Source organism: Rhinolophus sinicus, chromosome 1 (assembly GCF_057876585.1).
Source record: "Rhinolophus sinicus isolate RSI-liver-muscle chromosome 1, RSI-T2T, whole genome shotgun sequence".
NCBI lineage: Eukaryota > Metazoa > Chordata > Mammalia > Chiroptera > Rhinolophidae > Rhinolophus > Rhinolophus sinicus.
Genome location: NC_142501.1, coordinates 199,085,690 through 199,109,520, shown reverse-complemented (window position 1 = coordinate 199,109,520; position 23,831 = coordinate 199,085,690). Strand labels below are relative to the sequence as shown.

The 23,831-nt window shown below is 34.7% G+C and overlaps 1 protein-coding gene across 1 annotated transcript in view; it reads right to left on the bottom strand.

Moving 5' to 3' along the window:
• Positions 1-23,831, bottom strand: part of DHX15 (DEAH-box helicase 15) — a 52,642-nt gene that overhangs the window by 17,005 nt on the left and 11,806 nt on the right. The window contains exons 3-6 of the mRNA XM_019743862.3: positions 22,816-23,009; positions 10,348-10,507; positions 7,433-7,651; positions 2,522-2,689 (exon numbers count right to left, since the gene is read on the bottom strand). Of these exons, the coding sequence (XP_019599421.1) occupies positions 2,522-2,689; positions 7,433-7,651; positions 10,348-10,507; positions 22,816-23,009 (741 nt within the window). The remainder of the gene's footprint in view (positions 1-2,521; positions 2,690-7,432; positions 7,652-10,347; positions 10,508-22,815; positions 23,010-23,831) is intronic.

Below are 23,831 nucleotides of genomic sequence, written 5' to 3'. Positions count from 1 at the left end.
AAAATGAATCAGATTGTATTTTGTTTTATACAACTGGAAGCAGGAAGTCCCTAAATGTTCTCACGTAATTTTAAATTAATTGTGACTATCAGGGACAGTTAACACTCTTGAATGAAAGCTCCATTCCAGTAACTGGCACAGTAACGTTTAATTAATAAATTCATGATGGAGGGATCAAGCCTTGGCCTCCAGTCCTTTGTTTTATAAGGTAGACAGGGTATTATCAAAGTTGTTACATTTGTTAACACCAGGAAAACACCAGTTTTTCCCGTTCTAGTATCCATTCTCCCTCATAGAACCCGTGTGAACCGTAATTCTTACCCTTGTCTCCTTCCCCGTAAACTCACCAATCCCTTCTCCCTTTCTATCTGGGCCAGCCAGGCCCTGGGTCTGGTGGTCACTTGCTCATCTTGGCTGGTGTGTTTCAGTTCTCCCAGGTTTTCAGTTGGCACCCCTACCTCCTTGTGGAGTAAATCCTCCTTTATGAACTGGCCTTCTATAAAAAATTTTCATTTTCCCTTAAACATGGGCTTCAAAATATTCTTCCTCAACATACAAATGATGTATCAATTGCCAAGGAAGTCCTTCCTCTCTCCAATCATCCAGGGAAGCTATGACAGTGCTCTTCTCAACCTTTAAGATGAAGATGACTTATTTGATGAAGACGATTTCCCAATAAGAGATCCTATAGCTTTAGCTGAACAAATGAGTATCAATAGCTGAACGAAGTACCATCAATGGATGATGAAGTGGCATCGGCCCATAGTTATGATTCTAAATTAAAAGCCAAGGTAAGCCCAAACCTTGGGGACCCCAATGGTCCCCCATCATCTCTGTTATAACCAGCTGCTCAAAGAATCACTTTTCAGTGAAAACATATTCCTCAATATCCTTAGGATTCACAAGAACACAGAAAGCAATAGTTAAAACACACAAAAAAACTAATTCTACTCCATGGGTTTAAGTTGCAGATTCATGCATTGAATTGGCCCCTAAATTAACAGAGCAAAGAAGGGCTCACATGTAAAATGAGTTTTAATAAGTGTGGGCCCATATATCTCAAAGTAACTCAAAACGGAATGAAATGAATAACATGAAAAGACAAACATTAAATCTTGCTGTATGCCAATTTTACTCAAGGATAGATAAAAACCATTTTAAAATTAAACAAATGCAGATATACAAAATGCACTTGATTTCAAGAAAAATTAAATCCTCTGCCTGGAGGATGCATTAACTCTTTACTATGGAAATGCTTAAAAATTGCTACTTTATATACACTGCTGATATTATAGAATCAAGCTAAAAACTTGAGAATTAGTATTTTCAGTGAACAAATCACCTTCAAAAACACTGTATACTAAATGAATCCCATAAAACTTCTATCCCCCCAAGTTCAGAATGCACATAAAGTAACAAGAGAAAAATATTTGAAGTTGTTCTACAGACAACATGACAATAATTGTGAATTACAATATTAATGAAGCTATTTTTTAAGGCAGTCACTACTCTTGCTGATCTATGAAAAATTCAAAAACTGATTTTTCCCCCTATCAACCTGTTAATTTCAATTCCACTAGGCTGGTGATTTATTTCCATTCAGTAAGTTCTTTCACTTTGAAAAATATTTTTGGTTCATTTAACTTTTACACAGCCATGTAAAGAAATAATAAGCCATGATATAGTTAATATATTTATTAATTTGTAATTTTTCAAATCATTGAAAATATTAGCAAAAAGATATAAGAAAAGCAAGATTCCAAAATTGACTGACAAGTACATAATAAATGAGTATTTCAGATAAAAGACTTCTTTCTACACAAATATACTCAACAAACTTATAGTGGATTATTTACAAGGGCCTATTTTGTTTTAGATGCTAGTATTCTTAAAAAACAAAAGCACAGCTGCAGTTTCAAACTAGAACTCAGATCCCCTTCCAATCCCCAACAAAGCACCCAGAAACAGCATTGGAAAATCCTTGTTCCCTTCCTGTGCCAGGCACACATCTACACCAAAAAGATCCACAGATCCTGCCTGCAAGAAACCCACATATCTATGCAGTGTAATTTGTGCCACCGTTAAGAGATCTGTACAGTCAACATTTTGTACCTATAGACACGACACGGGTTAGATATTGAAGAAAATTCTAGGCAGAAGCAAAGGCACTGAAGAAAACAGTGCTTAGCTTTTGCCAAGTGATTTAAGGGAAAGAACGAGAGCACTTGGCTATCTTTCCTCTTTCTTAACCCACTTTAACCAACCTTCCATTTGCTAAGAGGTGACTTCCTGAGAGGGGGAAAGCTGTTCCTGCTCTTTCTCTGAGGTCAAATGATATTCAAAAGTCCACCCAAATACATTTCTTTCTACTTAACTTTTAAAATGTAGATTATTTTGTAGTGTATAATTCAGTTCACAATCACCCGTAACTTAAGTCCTTTGTAATTCAATAAAGTTTGATATCTCATAGACAATTCTTAAAGTACACATGAAATGTTTATAAAGAACATTTCTATACTACCTTTCTTCCAATTGCTCCATTCTGTTTTTTTGGAGGTGGAGGTTCAAAAATGCGTTGCTGTTGCTGAGGTGGGAGGGTAGAGTATAATGGAATGATTTTAATGTCACCAACTTCAGGGCCCAAATCATCAACCTCACGTTTTATTCTCTTACAGGCTTCATCAATTTCCTACAAAATAAAAGTTTGAGTCTGAAAACAAAACGAATACACTGAACATTTTAAGTATTTATCACATTCCGAGTTTTATGGGCCATATTTTCAATTTAGTAACCAAAACTGATTTAACAAATTTCATTGGGATTTCCAAAATAATCCAAGAAACTTTGACCGCTGTAGCCAAATAAACACAAACTGCCCTAATGGCATCCCACACCCCTTTTCTTAAGTCATCGGATGTTCTAATTCTCAACAAACTATTAAAATTGAAAATTCTCATCCAGGAATATTTAATTGTACTCATAACCTTTTTAATTTTTACAATCTGAAAGAAACTGATGTGCTAATATAGGTTGGTGCAAAAGTAACTGTGGTTTAAAAGGTTTAAAATTGCAAAAACCGCAACTACTTTTGTACCAACCTAACAGATTTTAAAAGAAGCCAATTAGGCTTTAATGTCATGTCATCACTAACACAATTATATGGGAAGATTTTTTTCATTGTTCCCAATGAGAACACACACCTTTACATCATCAACATATTTAAGTAGGCTAACCCAAATATTTTAGGGTATCTTCAAAAATTTCCCCACCACAGAAAACTATTTCACAATACATTTACATTCAAATCCAGGTTTAAAGAGAGGACACCATCAGTATGAGAAAATGTGAAAGAAAATGTGAAAGAATACAAATCTTGAAATTTTTTTTGTCATCTATTCCAAATATGTAAGGTCTTAAAAATTATGACACAGAAAATTACTACCATGTTTACCTGAAAATAAGACCTAGCCGGACCATCAGCTCTAACACATCTTTTGGAGCAAAAATTAATATAAGACCTGGTATTATATTCTGTTATATTATACCGGGTCTTATATAAGACCCGGTATTTACGTATCACACTATTGTATTGTATTGTACTGTACTGTACTGTACTGTACTGTACTGTATTGTACTGTACTGTATTGTATTGTTGTACCCAGTCTTATACTATATTAAAATAAGACCGGGTCTTATATTAATTTTTGCTCCAAATGACACATTAGAGCTGATGATCCAGGCTAGGTCTCATTTTCGGGGAAACACAGTATTAAGGATTTTATGTTAATAGTTCCCTTTGAGACCTAAAATTTCTAAAAGAAAGTGAATGAATGTTAGTCATTGGAAGAAAAATACAACAAATGAAACAAACATTTTCAGAAAGAAATTGCTTTCAAATGCTGTATCTAGATTAGAATGCCCCCTGCTGGTATGCAAATACAAAATTAGATTTTTTTTTTCTAAAATTAAAAAGGAAAACAGCCGCCAATATTCAGAATATTTGCAATTTTGTTAATTTAGTCATATTTGACGGGAAAATAAATGTTTAGAAGTCACCAAACATCCAGATTTCACACAACAGTACAAGAAAATTAAGTGCCCCAAATTGTTCATTTGCAGATTCCAGAATTTTAACAAGGTAATTCCAACTTTACTTGGGACTAGACTATCCCAATCTAAGCAGATAGAGGTATAACAAAATCACTACTTCATGGGATACAAAGACATCTCTAAACACCACTTATGTTTTTTACATAAAAACAAGTTTTATAACTGCAACAAAATTTTCCCTTGAAGTTTACCCACCTTGATAAAGTCAATACTGTCAGTTCAGAAGACCACAAAACTGATTGACAATCATCAGCATAAAGCAACCATCTGCTCAGTCATGAGCAATATTGAGAATTCAGACAGAAGTTCAAGAGTTTCTGGTTTAAGAAGACTTTCAGCTCCAAAAGCATCAAATATGTTAGTAAATTAACATGAACCCTAAAGAGGCTGAACTCACTACATGTGGAAAAGACATTTTACTCAGTAAAATTAAAGATAAAACAATGTGTTGCTTAAAGAATGAAGGATTTCAGTATCTTCAATCAAGTGTGCATTTACAAATAATTGATATTTACAATCATTCTTACCTAATTCAGTAGTGTAGCACCCCTAAGGAATTCATTAGTCCAGATTTTAAGCATTAACAGAAAACAACATAAAAAAAATTCTAGAATTCAAGTCTTTCCCAAACTTTCACTAATTAAAAATGATCTCTCCCAAATTAAGTCAGATGATTATAGAAGCACTTTGGTTTAAGTGGTCAAAGTGGTAATGGTCTTAAAAATCATTTTAAATTTTCACGAGATAAACTAAATTTTATGGATGCTATTCAAATTTATGAAAGCATGAGTAATGAATTCCCAAAATCTACCATTTAACTAAGTAAAAATAACAGTCACAAACATGAGGAATAATTATTTTACTTATCTTTAAATCACTGCTACTACACACAATCAATAAAACAAAATACATTAAATACTCTGCTACCTTTGCCCATCTTCAAATTCAAGTCTAGTCACCTAAAGGGAACTTAAAAACTTAACAGTACACATACACGAGGTTCACAATTACAGTGACACTTTATTGAAAGACATGTATTTCCCTCTCTAGCACACATTTGAAAACCACAGGCTTACTTCCTTTCCAGTCCCCTGCTATAGGAATAGTTGCCAAAATTTCAACTATAGGAAGTTAACTCCTAAAAAAGTCTTTCAGGCCCTCACCATGAGGCCATCTGATATTTCTAATAGAATTCTAATATGCTTGGTTATCTGAACATAATAACAATTTTGGTCATTTAAGAAAAATATGCTGTGTACTTCGGGGGAAGTGAGAAACTATAAAGGCCATACAAAATAAGACAAAAATAAATACCTCACACTACATTACAGTATAAGTACGGTTTTTATGCCATCAAAAAAGCATTTGGAACTCTTGCATACAAAATATATAAAAATTCGTCCATTCAAAATGCATAAAAAGGAGTATTTTCCTTTACCAGTACCAACAGAGGTTTATCGGTAAAACTGAACTTGCAACACATCTTATTTCCCTAAAGAATATGATTCTCTACTCGGAATGATTTGGAACCCTCTTAGGGGACATGTAGCAATGTCTGCAGACATTTTTGGTTGTCACAACTGAGGGAGGGAGCGTTCTGCATCTAATGGGTAAAGGCTAGAGATGCTAATAAACACCCTACAATGCACAGGGCACCCCACAACAAAGAACTGGCCTACAATGTAAATAGTGTTGAGGTTGAAAAACCCTGCTCTACAGAAAAGAAACTATGGCCAATGGAGCACAAATTATAAATCATACAGACAATATTGAATGGACAAAAAATATCAGCCAACATTTATAGCTCTTAACACAGTAACATTTGCTCAAATATTATATGCTAAACATCTCCGTAGAAACACAAATTAGAGTTCACATGCTAGTGGAGGTAGGAGGTGAGTCCCACAGCACACCTGTGAGAGAAGTAGAGCAATTTCCCACCCCACTGTTTAGGGTGGTATCATTAATGCACCCCAGGCATACTGGCTAAAACATTCCTCTGGAGCAGTAAACTTTAATCCCAAGGAATATAAAAATGATCCGAGGAACTTGTGAAAAATGCAGATTCCTCTATTTTACCCTCAAATTACACCTGTTTGAGCAAGTCTGGAACAGGGCCAAGAACCTGCTTTGTTTTCAAAAACTCTCCCCACCTGAGCAGGCAATCAATCCACTGGTGACCATATTTGAGAAAAAATGTTCTGGAGCAAGGGTCAGATCTTTCACTGCAAAGGGCCAAACTATTTCAGGCTTTGCATCCATATACTATCTCTATTGCATACTGTTTTTATTTACAACCCTTTAAAAATGTAAAAGCAATTCTTAACTAGTGGACCATACAAAACCTGTAACAGGAGTCAGCACACGTAGCTATTTAAATGTAAATTTACTAAAATTTTATGAAATTAAAATTTAGTCCCTCCTATCACTAGCCACATTTCAAATATACAAAAGCCATGCTGAACAGCAGATAAGAACACTTCCAGCATTGAAGAAAGTTCTATGAAACAGTACACTCTTAAATCTTGCTACTTAATCATTAAGAACTTGAGCACTACTTGGAAGCTTGTTAGGAATACACAATCTCAGGCCTCACCTGAACTTTGAATCAGAATCTGCAGGTTTTGTAAAGTGTTCTGTATGTATATTAGTTTTGGAAGCACATTCTAGAAAATTCACAAAGCCTAGTAGAGTAAATGACAGACTCTAAGAAAACCTCTCGTAAAAGGCTTTATAAAAACTTATCCAGACAGCTTTTCCTGAATGTATGTAGCCACTTAAGAATTTCACAGCACACCTATGAACATCTTTTTGGAAACAAGTTTGGAAAATGTTGCACCTGAGAATAAAATTCAATCTTAAAATGAGGTAAAATCTAAGAAATTTCAGTGATTCTTTCCAATCCTCACTGAGCATGTGGAAAACCAAAACAAAACGTAAACATTCGCTTTGATGGTGGATGGGCGCCTCAGTTACAGAGCTCACTCACAAGCTAAAAATAACTATGATAACCTGATTCCACAGCAGCTGCGATTCAAATTCATACCTCAGCAAAATTGCAAATTACCAAACCACTGACCAACTAGATCTCTACAAAATCGAGACTAAATTGCTGAAACTTGAAATTCTAAATGCATTTAACATTCTTAGGATAACTAACTAGAACACAAATACTAATGGTACAAACAGGTATTCTTAGAGCGCACGGATAAAAGGAATTTATTATTATCTCATATATAAATACAATCAGTTTGAAGAAAAACTTTAAATGCTGGGATAAAAAAAGATGCCAAAGGCTGAATAATGAAGCAAATGACGATACCTCTTGACCAGTTAAGAAAAGTAGAAGATCTCCCTCCTCTTCTTCACACATATGAATCTGGATCACTGTTCGAATTGCTGCTTCAAGATAATCTCTCTCTGGTTCAGGGGTATAAAAGATCTCAACAGGATGTGTACGCCCAGGAATAGTTAAGAGAGGACAATTGTCAAAGTAAATCTGGAATTTTCCTGCATCTAGAGTAGCACTCATAACTATAACCTGAAAAGAAAACAGTAAATTATTTGAAGTTGTCTTTAAGGATTCTTATGTGGTCTTAAAGAAAAAACAAGTACATTAACGTTTACTGCTGTGTGTGTGTGTGTGTGTGTGTGTGTGTACACACACATGTTATAAAGAACCCTACAAGTCTTCATGCTCATAAATTGTGACTTAAAACAATCAAGTAACACAAGACTGGACTATAGTAAGTTATTTTCATTTTAAAAAAGTAGAAACAAACCTCACATCCAATAAACTACAATATATTCATGAAATAATACCTTAAAAACCAAAGTTTATAAAATTACATAACATGTAAAAGGGATTGATAAAAGATATCAATAATGTGTAGTATGATTACTGCTACATTTATCAAAACACAACCTTACACATGGGGGAAAAACAAAGAAAATGGAAAAAAAACAAAAACTCCAGTGGCATAGGTATAAACTTTCTCCCTTCTTCCAAATCACCTTTAATAAGCATGATTTCTTTGTAAAAATTCTTAAAATAAATGTGGGTTTCTTTTTTAAAAGCTGCAGCTATGAAAGACTGTTCAGGTGCAGGGCTGCATGACACTGCAATCACCCTTCTATGTAAATCATACATTATATAACCCACTAAAAATTTACTTAAATAGAAGGCTCCCCCCTCCCAATAAAACAGTCTATTACAAAATTCTTAATTTCTACTTTGAGTTTCTCCCTAAAACTTCAATAGCTCATAAAGCTTAATAATGGTAGTATTCATATAGTTCTTCAAATATATTCTTTAAAAGCGTAATTTAATTTTTGTAAGAAAAACATACTCAGCTATCAACAGTTTTTGAGACCCACATTCTTTCTGCCCAGTGTACAATCCTTCTGTAAATACATATATTAACACTGTACTGAAAAAAGGAGGAACTTCATAAACATTGGGAGACAAAAATGTGAGAACATTTAGTTTTAAGCCCTCATTAACATAGTAACACTGGCCAGGGTATATGTGGTATAACAGACAGAAAAAACAAGACATTAAGCTAAGCAATACATTTCTGAGGAGTAGGTTGTTCTGGGTATAATTATTCCCACACTGCAGCATTATGAATTCTAATGGGTGCATTCTTATTAGGACAGGGACAAAGGTCTGATCCTTAAACAAGGCCTCTGCACTTAATAGAGTAGGGTGAGCAGCAGGGTTACAAAAATACCACGCTCTTGGATTATAAAAAACTGGGTGGGTTAGAAATTGAAAAGATGTGGCTTAAAAATACAGCATTAAAAAGTAAAAGTATACCTCAACTATAAAACAAAGACACAAAAATAGGTTAAGAAAGAAAAACACCAATATAGGTACTTGTTGGTTGCTCCTTTTACAGTTGGTTATTTTTTATAGTTGATTAGAGTGATGAGCATGTGTTCCCTGTTTTTTTATGAGGTGTGACAATTAGGTTCGCAAACTCATCCTAGAAAAAGTACTACAGACCTCTTTGCTGAATATCACTACGGTCACCTTCGAAGTACTCCCCTTGGGAAGCTGTGCACCGATGCCAGCACCTAGTCCACCCTTCACAGAAATTTTGGAACTCTTTATCTGGAATGGCCATCAGAGCTGTATCCTTTATCTTCGGGTAAAAAAAGAAGCCATTGGGGGCCAGATCAGGTGAGTAGGGAGGGTGTTCCAATAGTTCTTGTTTACTGGCTTAGAACTCCCTCACAGACAGTGCCATGTGAGATGGTACATTGTTGTGATGCAAGAGCCATGAATTGATGGTGAAAAGTTCAGGTGGTCTAACTTTTCATGCAGCCTTTTCAGCACTTCCAAATATCAAACTTGGTTACCTGTTTATCCAGTTGGTACAAATTCATAATGAATAATCCTTCTAATATCAGAAAAAAGATTAGCAACATCATTTTGACTCTTGATTTGGACTGACGGAACATTTTTGGACATGGAGAACTGGCTGACTTCCATTGTGCACATTGACGCTTTGTTTCAGGGTCGTATTTGTACAGCCAGGTTTCATCACCCATGATAACACGGCCCTAAACATCATCTTGCTTCTCCAAAAGGTCTTGGCAAACTTCAACTCTCCTTTGCTTTTGTTCATCGGTGAGCTCCTTTGGGACAATTTCTGCACACACCTCTCTTATGCCAAGATTTTCATGACTGTTTCTCTATGGATGCTTACTTTGGTCTGCTATGCTTCTCACAGTCAGCCGATGATTTTCACGCACAATTCGACTCATTTTTGCAATGTTTTTGTCAGTTCTGCTCGTTACTGGCCGCCCTGACCTCTTATTCATCAGTGATGCATTCTCTCCCCTCAGAAAAACATTTCATCCATTTGTACACTGCCGTTTTCTTCATGGCATTATCCCCATCAACTTGGACTAACATGTCCCTGATTTCACTTCCTCTCTTGCCAAGCTTAACAAGAAATTTAATGTTTGTTCATTGCTCTAATTCAAGCTCAGCCATTCTCGCGACGGCATACAAAAACATGCAACAATAATGAACGCCACTCAGCAAGACACCGCCCCACGTCAACACGAACAGCTGTGAGACACTGATATACCAAGGTTATGAAACCTTCCCGGGCTGTTTGTACAGTGCTGCCAATGTAAGCACACGGTGGCAAGTTCGCTAACTTAACTGTCAGACCTCATATGTACATGTTTAATGAATGAAACAAGTAAAAGAAATTACTTCACCTTTAAATCTGATCTCTGTCTTACGACTTCCTTCAGAACACCCATGAGAATATCTGTAGCCAATGTCCTTTCATGAGCCTCATCAAGAATTATTACACCATAACGTTCCAGGAGGGGATCATTCATAGCTTCACGAAGTAACATCCCATCAGTCATGTACCTATATTCACAAAGAACGTGCTGGTCAAGTTTCATGTAGGGAATTTTAAAATTAAACTTCACGACATAAAAACAAATTGCAAAAACATCAGGTAAGTCAAAATTAAACCTTTGCCCAAAACAAATGTGCTATTATCTCAATAATCTTTTGCAAAATTAAGTTTCAAGAAAAAATTTTAAGAGTATATATCAAAGAAGCTATACATTATCAAATCTTGTCAAGTGTGACTGTTAATGCTGAAATGCACTGAGAAAACAAGTCTGATTATGGAATATAATGATCACATGGTTTCACACACATGCCAAAGCAAAATCTGAAGCATACAAATATTCAACCTGCAAAACAAAACTAAAAAATGATTTTAAGTTGCTTTATGACATCACATCACTAAAATGTTACTACATTCAAATGTACATTTCTTTAAAGGCTTCAGAATTCCCCACTTGAACTAACAACAGGCTCCTGGTTCAAAAAAGCTAAGAGGGCACATGAGTCTACCATCTCTTTCCCCTGCCCCACCCAATTCAATGAAATGATCGTAAAGAAGCACAAAAAGGAATACACTCATGGAAATGAGGAGCAGCATTAGTACTAAAGAAATGCTGACAAATATCTATGGAAAAGCAAAGCCAGATGACATCAGCTAGATCACAGAACCAAAAAAGGGAAATGAGGCTAAGTGATGGCTCAAATCAGCTAATACGGAATCCAGGCGCTCAGCTCAAGGGTGGTTTGCAGAACTGTTTCTGTGTCAGCCATCTCCTGTCCATTCCATTCAGGATACTACTGTCACTAATACAAAATAACTATCTACAACTTATCTTTAGTTTGGCGCCTGGACAAAACAAAGCCCGCCTGCAAATGCTGAAGTCACAGCTCATTCTGTTGAATACAAATCCATGATTTTATTTACAGACTTAAAAGCAGTCTAAAATCTGAAGTCATCATTTATGACTTCACTATTTTGGCTCGATTTTTCACAAATTAGTCTAACCTAATCTTTCATGAACCAACTTGAAATGTTTAGCTGATGCCATCTGTTGGAGCAGTAAGTTCAGCAAATTGACAGTATACGAGAAATGAATCCTCTTTATTACACCTGAACACATTTCTGGAATTGACACAGCATTATCTGCAAAACTATTTTATATTAAGACCATGAAAGAAAAGAAGTGCCAATTAAACTATGACTCAGTGCCTTAACGATAGTGCAGCACAGTGCATGAATCAGCTACATTATAGCCTCTCGTTGCTTTGAAATGTCTTTGATCTGTCTGAGGCTATTTGGTAATTTCTCCTGCCTTCAGATGTTAGTACTGACATGACATAGGCAATCTTTTCACACATTATCTCAGTAGCAAACACAATCCAGTTTCATCCACTTGTGGGTAACTACCTTATATTCAATAAAGCTCTTATCTATTGTTTTGCAAGGCAAAAAAAGAAACTGGTCACTCTTCAAACAAATATTTGCTTAAATACTATCAAATTTACACCATGCCACTGTTTCCAAGCCTACTCATTTCAATATGAAACCCTCGCGTAACATTTTTGAAGGCATTTTAGTTAGAAAATAAACTCAACACGTAGTCCCAACATGTATTACTTATTTGAAGTGCCAATATGTATAGCTAGATCAAGTTCAAGAATTCACAGGCAACGACAACCACCAAACTGCCATTAGTTGTAAGACACTCAGACTGCAAAATGTACATAAATTTCACATATTAAAAATGTGAGAAAAGTCAGAACTGATAAAGTATCAAACTTCCAACTTGAAAACTCCTTAAAACTCATTTTAAAAAGTACCGTCTTTATTTTGATCTTTTTCCTCCTCACATTCATCACACTTCAGACAACCACAGCAGTCGAGGCATTCAAAAGCAGAGCTGACCCAAAAAATCATTCTTTCATATTTTTCTAAAAGGGGAAATGTTACAAATGGTAGACTGTAAATATTGTAAATTAGATTAACGTAACTATTATTTGCCTTGTTTTATTAACTATGCATATTACATGTATTAAGTTAAATGGTCAACTAAGCCCAAACCCTGCCTTCCAGGTTCGACACAGGCTCCTGGATATTCCTCAACACTAATTTGATCATCACCCAGTGATTCAATTCCATGAGATGCTACAAGTTATCTCCTGCATAATCAGTTAATATCAGAAGATTGCCGTTTGTACAATAGTGTCTCAGGAAAAATGACATTTTTACAGTCCGAAGGTCTCTTAAAGATACAATCAAATTAGGTGCTTTTGCAGTAAAGAAAACAGAATATTAGCAGCTAACTTTTCTAGGTCTCAAAACCAGTAAAATCGCTTACTAAGACTAGTATCAATGTTCCGATTCTAATCAGAAATTTTGAAGGTGGGGCGTAACAATCTGTGTTCTAAAAAGCTTTCATGTCATTCTGATGCTTGCTAAAGTGTGAGAAGCACTAGTCCAAATGAAGAGGTAGATTAAGTAAGTAATGTAGATGCCTGAGCAGCCAAACCATCCTTGAAGTAAAAAAAGCTCAAATTTTCAATTACGACTGTTTAATTAATAGAGTAAAATAAACAAACAAACAAAAAAACCAAACCAGTGTACTGAGCAGCATCAACTTAGCTTAAGGATTTTTGCAATTGGCACACACAGATGGCATAGCACAACTACAAGCCAACCACCAACCCCAACCCCAGTCACCATCTACAACTATGAGATAAACAAAGCATGGTAAAACACTACGTGCTTCAAATGTGTTATTATTATTCATTTATAGTTTTGTTTACATATAATTATAATTTTTCAAAACATCTCACGTAGTATGGTTCAAAAAAAAAAATCAAAAAGAAAAAAAATCCACAGAAAAGTGAAAAATGTTTCCCAAATGAATGCCAGAAAAAATTTTAAAACTACGTCTATGCAGGGAAGCAATAATCCCCAATAATTTAGTGCTATGCTATTTGGTGCAGGTAGAAACAGTGAGTGAGTGAGTAAGTGAGTGTGAGAGAGAGAACACTGGCAAACACCAATGCCTTCCTTAATCCTCATCTTGAACCACACCCCCCGCCCCCGCAAATGCCTGATGGAGCAAAGATGTTTAAAACAAAAACAAAATACTAAAGTACAAGGATTAAATCATTTAAAGCAGTCTTGGCAGGGTCTGATGCACAATCCAATGTTAAAAAACTGGTTAATTACTTGTGTAAAATTCAAGGTTTCTTCATAGCAAAGCAAAGAAACAAATGGCAAACTGGATAAAACTTGCATCTTATATCCAGAATTCTACTTTTATTAAAAGTGTGTATAAATCACTAAGAAAAAGGCCAACCAACCATAGAGAGGCAAAGAATATGAACAGGTATTAAATTTTGTCAATCCTATAATACTGTACATTTTTTTGAATTTAGCTTTTCTGTTATTGGGATGCATTTTAAATAGCACCTTACAAACAACTGTCAACCAGGTAGCAATACTTCTGGAAAGAGGAGAAAAGCACTAGTCTCAGATTCCAAAAAGAAATACAAATGGCTCATAAATGCATGTAAAGATGTTCAATTTCATACAAAAGAAATGCAAATTAAAACCATAATGAGATTCCATTTTTCACTTACAATATTGACAAAGATAAAAGAAGTTGGCATGGGTATGAAAACAGACGCTCATTTGCTCATTCCTTTCTGGTCAAAGTAGATAAAATCTCTATGGAGCACAATGTGGCAACAGCTAATAAAATTCAAACATACCCTTTGACCCAAACAATTTCATTTGTAGGAAACTCATTTCACAGATATATACACCTGTGCATGTGTGAAAAATTGTGTAGAAGGTTGTAAGAGGGTACTAAGGAGAGCAGCAATTTTTAACCAAACATGCAAATTTGTGTATTCATCAATAGAATTAAACTATGCAGCCATTAAAAATGAGGCAATTTTATATTTACTGTTCTAGAACAATCTCCAAAATACAATGTAAGTGAATCAGTCATGTCTTGAAACAGCCCTTCTATAAGTTAATTTGTACTGAAATTCCTAGTTATGAAGCGCCATTCTAATAGTATTAGGACCTGGTTAACTTTCAAAGTATGGGCTTTATCCTGGCATAACTAAACATGGAAATAAATCAAACTGTGTTTCTAAATAATCCAAAACCTGACTCAGCATGACCCAAAGAAATTCTTGGTATCTGTTTCAAAGAGTATTATAAATGACTGGCATTGTTTAATCTGGGTAATTAGATTTACTACTTTCCCTATTCCCAGGAAAGCTTTACAAATACACACAGATTTACATGGAGATGAAGAATGAGGATGGAAAGGAGTAAAGCATACAGTGGTAAAGAACAAACACATCCTTTTTTAAGACAAGCCTGGGTTCAAGTCTCTGCTTTCTTACTGATGTCTGACCTTGAACAAGTTCAACTTCTCTAATGCTCCACTTGTAAAATGAGAATATGGTGACTATTGTTTAAACAAAACAATGCATATAATGCACCTAGTACACCAACTGCCTGGTTCTTGGTAAAATATTCAGTAGACTTTTATAATACGCTCTTAACTTTCACCTAATAAATTGGAATAACCTTACATTCTATAAAACATACTGGTATATAGCCACATTTCTGTCTGTACCAGTTGGATAAACTTAAATAATTACATTTGACATGAAATGATAAACTCTTAGCACAGAAAAAGAGTTGCATATACATATCCTAAGTTGTATGCTTCAGAAAAGCTTGAAAAACTATCAACACACACACACACACACACACACACACACACACACACACACAAATGGGTGAGATAACTGTAAAAGAGGGAAAGGGGTCTGGAATTCCAGAAAAGCAACATCTGTGTTTGGAATTTAAACCCCACTTTAAGAACTAGACATTTTAGTGCATAATAGAACTCCAAAGGGCCCACCCATATTCGGGGAAATGGTGTTGGTCCCACAATAATTGATAAATGAATGTACAGATTTTAATTAAAAACAAAATAAAGTTGGTATAAATTTTCTATTCACACTAAGTTTTTAGATTTATCCACTACAATCCAATCAAGTCACCTGAGTGCCTCTACTAAAGAAAAGCTACCTACATTAAAATGCATACACAAACAGGTTTATGTGTAGTAACTCAAAATTATAATAGATCAAGACTTCTGAAAGAGACTATGATGAAAACAAATATTTATTCACTTTTATTTTCCCTACCATGTAACATATTTTTGTTTATAGCCCCTATCAGTAAAATACTTTTTGAATGACAACAGTAAGGAACAGTAGTACAAAGCTAAAACAGCGTTCACGTATCAGGAACTATTTAGAAGACAGAGCTATATATAGTATAGTGATTTTGTAAAACAGCTCTTCTCACTACTAAATATGGTGACACTGAATACCCTAACCATCCTTTACAATGCCAACACTATGATGGGTGATTACCAAAAAGCAAACAATTTTCAAACATGCTCACGGTGAATGCTATTATACTTATTGAATAACTACAGATAAGTCATCAAATTATCTTCCATCAAAACAACTTCTTCCAATATCAGTTACTTCTGTATACCATGGGTACAAAAAAAAGACCTATTCTAAGTATATATAATTTCACTTTAAAATTAAATCATTTACCTCATTAAGTGATCTAGCTATTTTTAGATCCATCGCTAATTTAAGAAAGTCCTGTGTGTCCAAAATGTCTAGCACTGTTATTTCCCAATTTATATAGGTCTATGAAATTAAGACAATTTCGCAAGCCTTTTCTATGTGAACACAGCAGTTTAAAAAAACCGAAAACATTTTGTAGTTTAATATTAAGATCTGCAAAAGGGGAGTTTATGTATAATCCCTTGTACAATCCAAGTTTTAGAATACTGTATATAACCGTAACGTCTAAGTATAGTTATATGCTGCTTAATGATGTGGTCAACAACAGACTGCATGTATGAGAGTGGCGTACCACACAGCCTAGATGTGTAGCGGGCTATACAATCTAGCTTTGTGTGAGTACATTCTATGTTTGCACAACAATGAAATCATCTAATGATGCATTTCCTGGAACATATCCTCATCGTTCAGTGTATAACTGTATATAAATCCACAGTCAAGAAAAGAATAAACTACTTCCCTGGGTATTAAACAGGCTACTTAAGATGATAAATTTATTCAATTTGTTAAATAATAGCCTATTTCCAGAAAAGAATATGTTCCGCCTTACTGATTCAAAACAATTTATATTACCGTTTTCCATACTCAACATGTGATACCACAGGACTACTAGCTTGAGGTAGTTCAGAGTTAATTGTACATCATGCTACATTCTTTTTGACGATGTGATCTTTGAAAAGCTGGATTTTTGATAGCTGCTGTGATAAAAAGCAAATACAGGAGACCCTTGAACAACATGATTTTCAACTGTGCGGGTCCACTGATACATGGATTTTTCCCCATAAATACCCATACTATTTTCCACCTGTGGTTGGGAGTCCATGGATACAGAGGACCGCCTGCATGAACTGATCTACCCCTTTTTTATATAGGGGACTTGAGCATCTGTGAATTTTGGTATCTGTGGGGGTGGGGGGGAAGAAAGGGGGCTATTCCTGGAACCAATGGATATGAATGGACAACACAAGTTTTTGGCACTGATGAACTTGATGGAACAGCACCCCTAAACCCCCACGTTATTCAAGGGCCAACTGTATAAGGCAAAAATTAGTGTAGAACAATAAAGGTGCCAATGTGCAATCTGATTCCAAGGTTTAAGAAACTGCCAGTGTCCAAGTGGCATAGACATCGCATTAGTAAATAATGGTGGTTAAGAATGAAATTAAAATATTCGGGTTCCCCCCCCTTTCAATTTATGCAGAGGCATTTGTTTAAAGGGCTACTAAGTTGTCAGAACATAAACATTTAAGTTGTTAGGACCGAACTACTAAATAAATGGAATTCTGAGTTATTTCTTTAGGCCTAGGGTACCATGAAAAAAATTACTCATACATCAAGCATGCTGTAAACCAAGGCAGCATAACTTCTACTCTGAAACCTAATAATCTTCCTATTGAAGTTTCTACATTCTTCTCAGCTAAGATGAAATACTTCCTCCAATTCATGTGACACTCAAACTATCTTTTTAATTGTTTCACAACTTACCTCCTCAACCAAGTCAAAGATCCAGTGACACTAGCACAGTTCCCGTTTATACTACGTTCCTTTCATTGGTAAAAGGATAAACAAAGATTTATATACACCAAGGTTCAATTTAATATATTATTTGCAAAAATATTATACAGTTTGAGGCAACACTAATCTTACTATAATCAACAGCACTATATATAGCATACTGATCACAATGAGAACTACTACCATGTTTCCCCGAAAATAAGACCTAGCCGGACAATCAGCTCTAATGCGTCTTTTGGAGCAAAAATTAATACAAGACTCAGTATAGTACAGTATAACATAATATAATAGGCGGTATTATATTATATACTATATTACATTACATTATATTATACTAGCCGGTATTATATTATATATTATACTATACTATACTATACTATACTATACTGGGTCTTGTATTAATCTTTTTCCAAAAGACGCATTAGAGCTGGTTGTCCGGCTAGGTCTTATTTTCGGGGAAACACAGTAGATGAAAACAGTCACGTGGAAAGACGTCATACATAGAATATTTTGAATAAATCGGAATCTACTATGTTTTAATGCATTCCTAATACCAAAAAAAAAAGTGAACAAAAGGAAAGCAGACAGAAAATACCTAACCAGATTTGTAGTATGTGTAGCCTCATGGTTCTTACCTGATATACTTAAGATCAGCAGCCAAAGCACACAGCTTTATTTCTGAAAACGGCTAAAATTTGGTATGTTTTACTTAGAGGTCTAATCAAGCAAAAAAATGCTTAAGAAATTAACAGAACAAAAGGCAACTAAATCATTTTTTTCAAAATACACTGCCCATTCCTCAAATTTTCAGTTTTGAAGGAAATGCTCTAACATCCTTACAGCAGTTTACAGAAAGCTAGGATGAATGTGTAGGCTCCATTTTATACTGTTTAATATGTTGGCACTGTAAAAAAGAGACTTCTATAACTAATACCTTGCACATGCTTAAGTATGAACACAAAGGACAAATGTAATTAATATAGGCAGACCTTTAGGAAATCAAGTTAGCTTTCTATAAATTAACAAAAGCCAATACAATTCTAATTCTAGAATGACAACAGTGATTTTTTTAGTCTAACAGGAACTGCTTAAGTGGTGAGTAACCACATTTATTCTTTATGCCTAACCCTTTCTAAATAAATATCCAGTAAAACTGTCTTTAACTTCAGTGCTACACTTGAATTAGAACAAAGCCTACCATAACAGATGTTCAATAAATTAGTTTATAATTAATGTTTGTGTAATTAATGATCTTTAAAATACCAGACCTGTTTCCACATCTTAAAAGAACATTTGGATTCATTAATTCATTTCATAGTGACAAGTAATGTCAAGGTTTAATTTAAGTTAAAACCCCCAAATTGTAATTCAATTGCTGTGTTAAAAGGAACTTCATTACTTGGTTTTATAAGCCCCTTTCTAATTAACTGGGATAACTGAGTTAACTGGTTAATAAGATCCAATAATTTCTCAAACTGGAAATCTATCAGCAGCAGGAGTAGCAATGTTGATTTAGCACTTGCTGGGTGACAAGAATTACTCTAAGGGCTGTATACAAATTAACATACTTGATCTCAGAACAACCCTATACAATAGTTGTTACCGCGTTTCCTCAAAAATAAGACCTAGCCAGACCATCAGCTCTAATGCATCTTTTGGAGCAAACATTAATATAAGACCAGGTATTATATTATATTATTATTATTAGATTAGATTAGATTAGACTCGGTCTTATGTTAAAATAAGACCGGGTCTTATATGTTTGTTCCAAAAGACACATTAGAGCTGATGGTCCGGCTAGGTCTTATTTTTGGGGGAAACGGTACATAGCACTGCCTGACACACAGAAGGTACTCAAGTTAACTGAATGACTAAGCATTACTTGTATAAATTACTAGGTTCCCTCAATATCAAAATAGATCAGTAATTTGGAATGGCATGTAGGGGTGAAAAACCAAAAAGAAACATCACCTAACAGTGAAATTAGCTATCAAATCAACAACTTCAAATATTGTTTTCCGGTAAGTTCAAGATTATCAAACTGTTTTATTCTTTAAAGAATTATCAGCTCCCTCAAAAAAAAAAAAAAAAAGTATTTCTTAAAATTTGTTACAACTCCAACTACAAAATGCTTCTTAAAATCCACTGCAAAAGTATACCAACCTCTTCTTCCTTATATTAAGATTTTCTCACTGACTAGTCACAAATTTGGCAACATATCTTTCACTGACTGGTCTGCTCTTCGTTAGCTACCATATTAGTTTTTTTTGTTCTTTCATAATTTCCATTCCAAGATGGCAAAACAAACACTTCAGAAAAAAAGATGGGAGAACAAAAACACAACAAACGAAATGAAACAACCTTTTAGCAGCATGGTTTGTCAAATTCACTTGTCTACTGAGACTGGATAGCTATTTAAGGCTAGTCTAACAGAGCGTGCACTAATTTATACTAGATCCAATCCTCTGTAAATGGCACAATATTATTAGGTTGTTGCAAAAGTAATTGTGGTTTTTGCAATCAACCTAATAGACCTGGAACCTAAATTTATGTATATGTGTCCCAAACATTGAAGAAACTATCTTTGGACCCTTAATCTGTGTAGAGATGACTTAAACTAATTTAGCTCAAGTACTCTCAAACTTATTTAAATGGTGTTTATTTATAGTCAATAATGAATCAAAAAGGGTACGATTAAATTCTGAGTCCCACAGACAGTTCACAAGTTAGTCCTCCTTTACCTCCTTCTATGGTGAAAAACAGAAGACCTCTGGCTACACAATGGATATATAAGCATTTGAAATTTACAAATGGAAACAGCTAATGGAGGGTATTGATAGTTGTCTGATGTATTCAGTCTCCCTACCAATTAACTACTATGCAGCTGATCTTTATTAAGGCCTTAGCTGTGTTCCCAAGACATGAGTTGATAGATGACTATACAAAATATATCTAGGGATTCACAAAACACTGTTTTCAATGGAGCATTCCCATTTGTCAAAATTACCACTAGCCCCATACTATTAAATAGGATTTAACATTGCTTTAAGACAACACTAGGTTAGCTTCTACTGTGTTTCCCCGAAAATAAGACCTAGTTGGACCATCAGCTCTAAAATGTCTTTTGGAGCAAAAATTAAAAGAATACCCATCTTATTTTAACACAAGACCAGGTATAATATAACATAATACCAGGTATAACATAACGTAATGTAACATAACACCGGGTATAACATAAGACATGACATGACATAATACCGGGTCTTATATAAGACCGGGTCTTATATTTTTGCTCCAAAAGACGCATTAGAGCTGATGGTCCGGCTGGGTCTTATTTTCAGGGAAACACGGTAGCTCTTCAGAAGTCTAGAAGCCATCCCAATAACCTTACCCTGTCTACAGTAAGATTTTTATTTTTATTTTTAGTTTAATGATAGCCTCTGGAAACCATGCCATTAAAAAAAAAATTACAATGCCAAAAATAATTTCATTTTGAGCTATCAAATCTATTTATGTTAGTTGCTACTCCCTAATAACTAAACCAAAATCTTTCATAAACATACATCTACCACTTACCACCACCACCACACACACACTCAGCCCCAATACTACATACAATTTTTTTCACCTCCCAATTTCCAAATTCTGTTTTCCCTGCTTAACCGTGGCTTATCAAGTTCTATGTATGGTGAATCAAATGTCAGAATATTATTCCTAAAAACAAGTAAAGTCTGTCTTTTATTATCCTCAAGTACTTGACATTATGTGCAAATTAAATATAAAACCACAAGCTATGATTTTGTTTATATAATTCTTTAATCAATTACACTGTAATTACAACTAATCAATGTGATTATCACTAAACTAAAAAGGTTTATTCAATGAAGATTAAGGTTTAAGCCAAAAATATGCCTCATAGTCATAGAGGAGCTGATTTAAGTAAACACTTAAGTCCAACTGCTATTAAAAATGATACCGAATTCATTAATCTGAAGTTCTAAAAAAAAAAAAAGACACATATCAAAGAAACAAGAGAAAATCACAAAACTTGAATTTTGATGAAGAAAAAATGTAAGTTGTGATATCAGTTTTATTTCTGAAAGCTTATCTTTGAGATATACACAAATATATACTTCTATATATACTTCTATATATAACACTATATATACTTCTGTCATCAGATCAAAGTGTATGATGTCTAGGATTTCTTTCGAATTATACGGTTGGGAAAAGGTTGGGATATGGATGAAACAAGATTGGCCATGGTTGAAGATGCACAAATACATGGGAGTTCATTATACTATTCTACTTCTGCATACATTAAAAATTTCTATAAAATGTATCATTTATCTCTGTAACACTATATATACTTCTGCCATCAAAGACTCATGTTATTGCCCATGTAATATATTGTTCCAAAATTGTCTTTTAGAAACAACCTCAGGGAGAAGAGTTCATTATGACAAAGAAATCATTTTTTAAAAACAATTGAAATGTCACATACAAAAGAAACAGAAGCAACAAAAGGGAAAGATTTTCAGAAGAATCACCATCAGGCAACATATATCACTACTTATGCAGAATGCAATTTTAAGATGAAGATTAAAAATCAAGGAAGTTTAAAAAAGTGAGAAAGAGCTCGATGTGGTAGTTAATCACGCGTGCCATGCTATAATGAAGAGTGAGGACTTTTAGGAGGCTCCACGAGTGTATTACAGAACAAAAGATTCCTCCTTTTAGCTCATAACATGTATGTGATAATAGCTGTATAATCAACATTAAAAACCCACTCCCCAAATAAATCGTATCCCATCCCACATATCATTTTTTCAAAAAGTAACTGTTCTTTACTGAGATATGTCACTTTACTTTTCTATCACATTTAAATGATATAACATTTCACCCAAGATACTGCACCAAGTAACTAAAATCTGACCTTTGAACTTCAATGCCTACTAATAGCTATATATATTACTAACAAGAAAACGAATCCACATTAAAATGTCATCTAGTAAGTCTAAGAAAGTCTACTTTGGACTATGCTAAATTTGGACGACTTGAGACTCCACTAGCAAAGTTCCCTGTCTAGTGGCAGAAAATTAAAAGAAAAAGTGTCTATTTTTAAAGACAGTACTTACTTAAGAATGGTTTTTGCACTACTGCAGTCTTCAAACCGAATGGAGTAACCAACTTCCTGGCCCAACATCACATCCATTTCATCAGCAACTCTCTGAGCCACACTCATTGCAGCCACTCTCCTCGGTTGGGTACAGGCAACTCCTCTCTTGGGTCCTGGTAATGATCGCATGTACTCCACACACCACTGTGGAATCTATCAAATAATTTCATATTTAAATTAATTCTACTCTGCCTGCATGTCAGGTATATTTAACACAAAGCATTTTATCTCATTCTAATAATTGAAAAAAATTCAATTTAGGCACACCACAAATTATTATTTATGACTCAAACTTATAATAGCATCAGTACTCCAACTCCAAGCCAAGAAAGGGTCATGTGTAACACTGACATAACATTAACTGTACTCCTGAGTGGGATAGGTCTGCTGAGGCTTTGCTGAATATGCTCTAGTGTCAACCGTTCCACCATTAATTGTTTCTCTAAGTACTGGGAAAAACCCAACTTACAAAAAATTCCACTTTATATAACAAAGGTTAGTTTCCAAAAATATTCTAAGAAACTCGTAACTTAAATTTCTACACAACTTGAGTTACAAAAGGTAAGTGAAAGCAGAAATCACATCGGTTTGTAGTTATAAAGCTGTTACCTTTTAACTGAATTCAAATCTGGTTCATAATCCAGCAGAATCTAACCCCTATCCTTCTCCCAAGAATAGGTACACACAATGGCAGCACCTTAGGTATCATATTAAAAATCAAAATCAATTTTAGCAATGGTAATCTCAGATTCAATAGGACTTAGAGAAGCAGCACTTCCCTGAAGAAAGGGGGCAGCCAAGGGGAAAGGAAGCAAAAAACCACCAACAAAAGCACAAGTTGGTTGACTGCCATGATGACACGGCATTTCCTCCCTGTCCCATTATCAATAGAAGCTAATAGATCCTCCAATTTCATGGTTCTTCTCCACTCATGTACCGCGTTTTCCCGAAAATAAGACCTAACCGGGCAATCAG